Source organism: Hakea prostrata, chromosome 10, assembly GCF_041222555.1.
Source record: "Hakea prostrata isolate BN-2017 chromosome 10, UWA_Hpros_2, whole genome shotgun sequence".
In the NCBI taxonomy this organism is placed as follows: domain Eukaryota; kingdom Viridiplantae; phylum Streptophyta; class Magnoliopsida; order Proteales; family Proteaceae; genus Hakea; species Hakea prostrata.
Window position 1 is genome coordinate 37005936 of NC_142609.1, and position 9994 is coordinate 37015929.

A 9994-nucleotide genomic window follows, 5' to 3' on the forward strand; every position below is an offset into this window, starting at 1 on the left:
ATACGTAAAAGACCCATGCCGCAAATGTCGGTCAAGATGTAAGGTAGTCATGGCAACAAAAACCACCAATGGTAGGGCACGAGATACTCGGCACCCACCCCAAAGATATGCAGAGCACATCCCCAATAACCCTGAGATTGACCAAGTCACTCAGTCACTTAACATGTTTGAGTAGGACATTGCCACTTGGCTAAACTGAAACACATCTCTACCATATAAACCCCACTATTCACCTTAAAAAGGTACATTCTCCATTATTCACAGTTGATATTTTGATGCAACCTACAGCCAAAGTCTCCCCACCTATTGTGCTACCACTGACTTAACCATCGAAAGATGTTTCCCAGACTAGCCAAGGTCAGGCACATTCTTTTACAAGTTCACATTGCACTAAAGGAGGGCAGCATTCAGGTTTCGGATGCAACAATAAGATACATGCTTGGAATGTGGATGTCTTAGAAGTTGTAGGGCACAATCAAGAAACCTCTTGGATCGCTTAGGACATGAGCAACCTCTCGATGCTTTTGCTCAGTTGGATTTGGTTGTCAAACTCTCTTTTTAACTTCTCTTTTCTTCCCCTATTGGACTCTAGGATAATCTTTGAACTATATGGACTCTAGTATAATCTTTGAACATGCCTCTTGTTGTCTGTATCGATCAAATGATTTTAAGAGAGTTATGAATCAAGTAATGTATCATTCTAACTAATTTATTTTAGTGCAATTCAATCGGAATCGGAAGACGTATCCAGATATATCGTATTGATTGTATCAAATATAAATACGTATGGACTAGTATCGTGGGATACTTTGAAACACATCAAATAGTTTGATCAGAATTCCAACAAACAGCTAACCCGTTTTAACGGTTTGATCAGCTCTATTTCCACTATAACAAATCAAATAAAATTGAACACAACCAGATTGAAATTATTCCAAAACCCGAATACTGACCAAAGAACACTAATTGTGCAACACTAGCTTGCCACCAAAGAAGAATCATGGGTCTTTAAAAGACAAACTGGATTAAAAATACTACAAATGGTCAATGGCGTTCCATATTAATCAAACATACAATGCAACATTTCAACTGATTCCAATTCAAACCATCAGCAGAGAGGAGAGGGGTGGGGGAAGAGAGAAAATAAAACTCTGGGACGCCGAGATGAGGTTGAACTGAATCTACCAAACATATATATTCCTGTATCACAAACATTAAGTAGCTAGACACTATAAATCTGTCAGAAAATCAGCGGCAGAAAAAACAGAACGGGAAGACCAAAATGCCGAAATGGTCATCAAATCAGCAAGTAAACCTACTCCATGGCTCATTTCAAGGATCTCGGACTGAGGATAAGCAATGAACTTGACCATCAGTAAACTAAAGTGTACATTTAAACAAATGGAAACATCCAAACTTCTTGCTCCCTGTTTAAATCCGCAACATATGCCACTATACTTCAGTCATATCCAATTCAAAATCAGTCAATTCCTCTCTGCTACAGATGAAGCCTATCACTGCAAAAAGAAGAAAAAAACAGTAGTAAGAAATTGCATTTATAGCAGAAGATTAAAAAAGAAAAGAAATGCCACACTAGGCCATCAATCCTCAGAAATCAGAAGAAGTACCGAAGAACACATGATATCTCATGTGCTCTCCAAAAATCAGGGAGAAATCAGTTTTGGAATTCCAAAACCTTCTCATCTGAGCGAATTAACAGTTGACTGAGTTTTCCTTGAGCCACAGGGAAAATGAATCCATTCACTGCATGTTATCAGATGTGGATATGGGGATCTCTATGATGCAGTAAAACCATACAGGGTTTCGTGAACCCAGTGTGGTGAAAAATAAGTATCCCAACATGTTGACAAAACCAACTGCTTCTATACAGCACTTGTCTTAAGGCACCTAATGTAAAAGACAAACACATGCAATGGTGCTGCACCTTGTGAGAAAGGTACAAAGAGGAACCTGTAAAAGAATGTGCATGCTCTATTTTCCCTTTCTGGAGGGGTGCAGTGCATATGTTATGTAGCAGGAAAGGAAAGCTGCCTAATCACAACTGTAGACCTCCCCTGAAGTAACAACCCAAGCACACTGCCAACCCCAACCACAACCTAAAAAAGTGGAATACTAACCATTGGTCAATGATCTTCCCACTGGATGGCCCCAACATCAGCCCACCCTGGTGCAGGGGCCAATGAGGAAGTGTTCCTCCCTACATATACATTTAAGAACTCTGTAAACAAATTCTCACCTGCTGCTGCTGCTGGTAATTTCCATACCCTGGATATGCTCCATAAGAATACATGTTAGGATCCTGTGGAGCTGGTGCATATCCATAGGATTCATAACCCTGAGCATACCCATAATAGCCAGCATTCCACTGGTTTTGATCTGGCTGTGGCTGAGCCACAGTTGCAGCCTGCATATTTATCATATCATATTAGGATAGGAGCAACAAATTTAAAATTTTTACAGACATCAATTAACTAATAGCTCACATTCACAAACCTGCTTGTTTGAAGCACTACGTCCCCACGAAAGTCGAATATTCTGTCCTCCCAGCTGAGTTCCGTTTAACATCAGCAAAGCTTCCTCAGCACAAGGTCTGAAACATCATACATAAAAACATGAAAAACAAAACACAGATTTGATACTCCAAAATCAAGAATGGCTGTAAAGATATTCAGCAACTCTGTAAACCTGCTTGCAAATTGAACAAATCCACAACGCTTTCCCATTGGTATTTTCACATGAACTAACTCCCCATATTGGGAAAAATTTTGTCTCAAATGGTCCTCCGTAACATTGGAATCCAAACCACCAACAAATATCTGCAGTCAAATATTGAAGTGTCAAAATCAAATGGTATAAATGACCTGCACACATTTGAAACAGAATAAAGTACCCACAGTTGTATTATTGGCGTCATTCTCATCCTGAGTTCCTTGGGAATTATTGAACATAGCTGCAAATAACAAATGATGGTGAAGAATAAGGGAGAACCAATTGACAATGAATACAGGAAAAAAGACCAGTGATGGTATAAGATGAAAGTAAAGAATAAACATCTAGCACCAGCCCAAATTTCCTACTTGATATTTAACTACATAACATAAACATCTAGCATGACATTGGGCAGTAAATAATAAGTCAAACGGAATATTATTCATTCCTACCAGCCTGTCAAGTCACAATAAGAATTATAGCATGCACCACTGCACGAGTTAAAAAAGGTCATATACCCAGTGCATGAATGCAAAAGTGACTTCCCAAAATTTGCTGACTACAAAACTGTGACTGTAAAAAACATGATATGATAAATATCGTGAAAAAGGCCTACTTGGAGCACCATTTATATAACAGAAATAGCAAGAACACAGCATTAAATAGCACTCATGCTTGAGGAAAAGGAGGAACTGGGAACTGGCAGGAGGATTCCATCATACAATAAGTCAATTTATTGGCCTTAAGTCAGACCACCAGCCATCCCATGTTTTTAGGCCATCCCACGAGGCAATAGCCATATTAAGAAATATAATATTAAAATCCTGGTTTTCGAACCCTCAAAGGCTTGGGGAAAACAGACTACAAACCAACTCAATGTGATCACTTCAATTAGTTCTCTTACATGCAAAGGTAAAAACAGCTGAACAACACGGAGTGAAAGAACCCTTTGCAACCCCCGCCCAAAACTCAATGCCCAAACAATGGGAATGGCAAAAATACAAAGGTATTACAATGATTGTGTTCCTAGGTTTACCACAAAGCACAACCTACGTTGAGAAATGGATGGATAGGATCGACAATCTAAGCAACTGACCAGATAAAACTAATCACCCCTAGTTGAACATATCGCCTACCATATTATACATACCCCATGTATTTCAGCCTTTCGACAGTACTCCAAAACTGTTGACACTTCAAACAATTTGAAATGGCAAGAACTGGTAAGCTGTCACTTCAAAGTTATACCAGCAGCCTAATAAGCAAGGCCCTCCGTACATGACAGCTCTCACATCATTACCTACATGAATAATAATGATTTAGCTAAGTGTATGGGGTTGTATTGTAGCTGCGAGAAGGGGGGGGAAGCATGAGGCCAGTGGCTGAACCTGAAATAGGATCCCACTTTTGGGCCTAGTGGTGACCAACAACACCAGTTGGCTGGGATGGTTGCAAAGGGAGCACACATAAGATTCATTAGTATTTACTTGTTTCTTTCCTAGTTTATGTAGGACTATTGTTTATGTTTTTTGGGGGGTAAAATTAGTTAATTTTTTAAATCAGAGAAATCGCAAGTATTTCTAAGGTTTCCAGATTCCTATTTTGATCAGGATTAGATTTTGAACTTTATAAATACAACATCAGGAACTATTTCCATCCAGCTTGTCGCAATTTAATGAATGGAAGCTTCGATGGCTGTTTAATCTAAAACTCCATTAAACAATGAGTGAGAGACCTGACGAGAGACAGGTGTGGTTCTTTGAAATTTTAGCAGACCTCCCTTGAGCTACAGCCTGCCTGAGTTCTAGCTAATTTCGGTGAGTCCTGAAACTGCCTCCAAAAAATCTACATTTTCTCAATTTCTAAAATCAAATCCAACCTGATAATGCTTGCATCCATTAAATTCCAGGTTAAACAACCAATCAGGTTCTTGATTTGCTGCAAAACAGCACTTGAAGGAGATTGCAACTTGAAGATAACAGCATTATCACATGGTTTATAATTTGATGAATTTTCATTCCAAATGCTTGTCTATCTCGCTCTCTCTCTCTCTCTTTTCTTTTTGTAAGTTTTAAGGATTTAAGGATTAAATTATGTTTGAAAAGCCTAAAAGGAGAAAAAAAAATCAAGAGAAACTACACATGAGAATAGTATAAGAATAACAATTGGATGACCACATGAGAAAACCAACACTAGTATTAATATAACTGATCAGAAAGATACAACTGATCAGATTGAAGGTCATCTAATAATATGAAACAACCCCAATTTGCACAAATCTTTGAATCCCTGGTCAAAAAATCAAAATCTTATACAATAAAATGTCTGAAACAAGTTGATTCTAGATGCAACATTATCATGTTAAAGAAAAACTAATCACCAAAATTCATATGATAGTCAACCATACAAACAAAGATGGCAACAGCAGCAAAGCCAGTGCAAGGAGTAATTATCCATCTCACAGGTTGTAATAGCAAAATAAGACTGATAGCACAGATTCTAGACACATGTTTAACAGTTTAAAAAGATCCCAGTGCAAGCCAAACTCCATTCTTGGTATATCCATCCCCATATCTACTTCATAACACACATCTATGATCCAGCTCAATCACATAAAATGTGAGTTGAATCAAACCAAGATATCATCCAGCCCTGTTCATCAATATGACATGCCCCATAATGATACAAGTCGATAACCATATGAACTCATTTGTTTTCGCAATTGCAAAACAAAGTTCAAAATTCAATATACAGTGGACAAAGACTGAAGCCGTTCCTAGTTCTAAAACTCTGCTCAAAGGACACAGGCAGGATAGGCTACCAAAAAATAGAACATTGAATGATAAATCTGTAGGGAAAATCACATTGTGGGGGTCTGGCAGAAAAGGAATCGAAGTACGTACACAAATGTACAACACTCAGGTGCTTTATTAACACATACTAATAGAAATTTAATTAAATGACATAAATATTCGTCAGCAGATATGCACTGCTGAAGAAAATTCAGCTGTTAACATATCCCTTCTGAATAATGTAAATCACAAGCTAACAATCAGAATTAGCTAAAGCAGCATAAACAATAAAACAAAACCAGAGAGAGTAGATGTGACATCACAAGATAATGCAATAAGAACCTTAAACTAAGACACAAATGTATATCATATGCCCATGCCCATGCAACTTAAAGCATTGCTGCTGCATGAAAATTTTGGGCAGTTAAAGCTCTCACATTAGGGAACGCAACCTAAAAATCAAAAAAATCCCCCCCACCACCCTAAAGGAATGAGAAACTGGAAACAGTAGTCAGAACTTCAAACAAGGAAACAAGAAACTTCTGTTTCAATAACTGTAACATAATGGAGCAACGGAACTAACCCAAAAAAGAACTTAGCACTGATTACTGACTGATGTACAATAGAAAAGGAAGTTGCCAGAACCAACAGAAACTTTAAAAGAAATGGAAGTGAATAAATGTAGAATGAAGCTCTTAATACAAAGAACTGGAAGTAAAACGACGATGCAGCACAAGAAATGCCACAGGAAACTGAAATTAAGGACAAAATTACGCCATAAACAGTAAAACTGACCTAAATGAGACCACGTACTAACTGGGAATCATTTCAGCTGAAATCGGTTCCAGGCCTCTAAATGAGAGAGCCTCTTGGCATCCTGCTTTGAGACAACATGAGTTCTATGAGTGTCTGAAGTTTCAACATTAAGTATGCCCAATTTTATAAAGGAAAGTAATGGATCGAAATGAACTTGTAAATTCCCGCTTTCTTCAAGTTTTTAACTGAAGGAAATGCAATCTTAAACAAAGTTTATCTGATCAAGTCTCAAGCACTGTCAAACCAAAAATACAACAGAACACTCAAAAAAGATTCCAAACCAAAAAGGGTCATACAACTAGAGCACACTAATAAGCTCCTCTTAGAACATATACTACTTAAAAACAAACTACCACAACAAATCTCATACTATAAGAACTCAACAAATGCATACCTTTATTTTGTTGGCCATCGCCATTCTTTTTCATGGTTGCTGGTCCAATACGCATTGGCCTAGTTGAACAGAACATGCCATTCATTTCAGTCATCGCACGCTTTTGCTCATTTTCATCTCCAAACCTAACAAAACCATAACCCTTTGACCGTCCAGTTGTTCTATCAGTAACAACTTTAGCACCCTTGATTGAGGGATAGTGACTCCTGAAGGTCTCTTGTAACATGTAATCTGTGACATCAGCAGCTAAATCCCCCACAAATATTGGGAAATCTGCCCCATCATCATGACGCCTGTCCCCAGCACTATAAGTAGCCCAGTTAAGTCTAAAATTCTGCTCAGCACTAGGCATGGGTGTGCCAGCGTAGGACTGTAAAATCCTCTCTGCAGCAGCACGAGAAGCGAACTCAATGAAGCCATAACCATCAGACTGACCAGTTTGTTTATTGCGGATAACCTTCACCGAGAGAACCTGCAAATAACAGCATTACCGTCATCATTACTGCCAGAACATTAACATGATAAATAAATATGATGCTACAACAGACATGATAACCCAATGTATCTAAATTTATTTACAGCCAAAAAACTGGCAGAGGCTTACTGAGCCAACCATGCTCATTCCTGCCTCCCCTTTGTTAAAGATCTTAAAACAAATTGAATTGAAAACAGACTGACAAAAACAATATAACTCTTTAAGGTAAGGGATATAATGCCGATCTTTCTACTATTCGTGTACCATTGATGGATCGACATGGAAAGGATGTTTCCTTCCTAGTCCACACTTTCCAATGCTATATTTTGGAAGGCATTGGGTAATGGTCTTGGAGAACAGTTTCAAGCATTGTTTAGTTGTTGTGGTCTAAAGTACAGCTTGTAAGGAATGCTCCAGGAAACAAAGTAGCCCTGACGGTGGAAACCTCCCTGCTTGTAAACACCACCCTCCACCTTGCTCTCCTGCCAAGCGCCCTTGCTCAGAGACAAGATTTTTCATTTTGTAGACCCAGTTGGGAAATACTTTTGGAACGGGATAATCAAATGCCCAGTTCCAAACAAAGATATATATCCTACCACAGAAACGTGTAAAACCAGTTTTACGCAAGAACTGATATCCCAGAACAGAATCACTACCAAACGCATATTTTTGGAACAATAATCATATCTGTTAGGAGTAAAAAAGAATTTGGAAGACTATAATCAATTTAAAATGAATTGGTTCCAACAGGAGCATGACTGAAATCTGACTTAGAGACGTCTAAGATACAATTAACAACAAAAATAAGGAAGAGATTTCTCTGCACTAGCGGCACAGGATAGCGCACCAATGAGGTTAGATGAGGTGAGGTCCAACAAAACAGTTCAAGAGAGAAGGTGCTTCAGCACCCCGCAGGAAGAAAAGTTCTTTTTCCGACGACCAATGTAGCCAGAACTTAAGCAACCATCACAAAATTCACAGGCTAAATTTTTTTTAACTGAAAAATAGCACATTTAGAACTAAGTCGATTGACAAGTCTACCAGCAAGGCATATTCAACACCCTTGGGTTTCTTTAAAACCCTAGTGCTTTACCACATTGAAATTGTTAGATCAGGCATAAATTCATCAACCCAAAAAGGTAAAATTCTACAACAATCTCAAATAAAATGAAAGAAAGAAACGGCATAAAAATTTCTTGTCAATCTCAAAGATGGTGAAAGAGCAATATGTTACCTCGTTTGAATAACCAAAACAACTGAGGATGTAATTCTCTTCCATCCAGGGCAGCAAATCTCCAATCCAGAGGGTGCGGATCTCATCTGCGCTCGCTGGCTGCGCAGCGGCGTACTGCTGATACTGTTGGGGCTGTGGTTGATGCTGTGGTGCCTGCGGCTGCTGCGCTTGCTGTGGCTGTTGAGCCCACACATGAGAAGGCTGAGGCTGTGGCTGAGGCTGCGGCTGAAGAGGCTGCTGTTGAGGCATCATCATCCATTGTTGTTGCGGTGGTGGCTGTTGCTGGTACTGTTGATTCATCGTTGGGGGAGCCATTCCGGAAGGAGCCACCCCAGTTGCAGGTTGCATCATATTCGTTCAAATAACAATACAATCAAAGAAACTCTAAACCTTAAAACCTAGACGACGCGAAGCGGATGAAACCAACTTCGTTAAAGAGCACCTAAAGAAGGAAGAGGATTCTTATCCACGCTCCGTAACAAGAAGGCGACGCAACGCTGAGAAGATAAGGGTTAGGGTCAGAGAAAACCTAACCCTAAAATTAAAAAAGCGGTCTGCGAAAAGGAAGTTTGGGAAAATCTGACGGGGATGGGAACCTAAAAAAGGCGTTATCAAGGAATTAAATAAATCAATAAAAGGTTAAAAAGACATATTTATCCTTGGATTTGTAATCAATTATAATTATTATCCTGGAAAAAGAATCAATTACAAATAAGGGTGTCAATTGCGTACCAAAACTATTTAACTGTACCAAACAACGCCGTGTAAAACAACATCGTATCGTACTGTTCAAAATTCGGTACTGTACGTATCAAAACTGAATTTCTTCGGTAGGATTCCAGTTTTAGATACTCATACCGTCTACCGAAACCTCATCGAATTGGTACCATACCAAATTAAGGGATATAAATTGTAATTTTTACAATTAAAACACTTTACCTTTACCCTATCCCTAATTCTCTATTTCAATTTTTTCGTTTTATCATTCACTTCTTTTCTTAGATTTACTTGTTTTTGTCTCTATTAATTAGATTTACTTATTTTATCTCTATTAATTTCAAATTCTATCGATTGATTGATCACAGTTTCATTAGGATCTTAATGAACTAATAACAAAAGTGGCATTAAGTTCATTCGTACCAAAATTGTACCGCACTAGATATTTTGTTTAAATCGTTTTCTCGTATTGATTTAATACCAAAATCATACCTAACCATTTTTGTAAATATTAAAATTGTACCGTACCGTTTAAATTCAGTACGTTACGGTTCTGGTTTTCTGTATTCAAAGTTTATACCATACCGAAATCGTACCGATTGACACCCTTAATTACAAATAGGCTAAAGTGTAGCATAATGGACATGTAAATAGGTTAACAGAACGACTATAAATATTCACCATCATTTATTAAATTAAATATAAATCGTCCAATAAAATTCATTTTTTTCCCATTATTAATGGGTTAGTGAAGTTTAACCTAATGTCACATGCTAACAGTTGTATCTCTTTCTTCTTCCTCTATTCCTTCTCTAATATAGTTCTTCTATTGGTTC

The 9994-nt window shown here is 38.1% G+C and overlaps 1 protein-coding gene across 1 annotated transcript; it reads right to left on the reverse strand.

Moving 5' to 3' along the window:
- Positions 1–1003: 1003 nt before the first annotated feature.
- Positions 1004–9019, reverse strand: LOC149002711 (polyadenylate-binding protein RBP45-like). Its single transcript, XM_089136691.1, has 7 exons — positions 8442–9019; positions 6733–7204; positions 2916–2971; positions 2707–2837; positions 2515–2611; positions 2258–2425; positions 1004–1517 (listed from the first exon to the last, which is right to left on the reverse strand). The coding sequence occupies exons 1-7, from the start codon at positions 8790–8792 to the stop codon at positions 1515–1517; spliced, it is 1278 nt and encodes a 425-aa protein (XP_088992817.1). The 5' UTR covers positions 8793–9019; the 3' UTR covers positions 1004–1514.
- Between the last annotated feature and the right edge of the window lie 975 nt (positions 9020–9994).

What these genes read in the sequence shown, in the direction of transcription:
- LOC149002711 (XM_089136691.1), bottom strand. Translation starts at nt 8,792, where the DNA reads ATGATGCAACCTGCAACTGGGGTGGCTCCTTCCGGAATGGCTCCCCCA. An exon ending in ATGACGCCAATAATACAACT is followed by an intron (nt 2,838 to 2,915) that starts GTGGGTACTTTA and finishes ATTTGACTGCAG; the next exon opens with ATATTTGTTGGTGGTTTGGA. An exon ending in TTTGTTCAATTTGCAAGCAG is followed by an intron (nt 2,612 to 2,706) that starts GTTTACAGAGTT and finishes ATGATGTTTCAG; the next exon opens with ACCTTGTGCTGAGGAAGCTT.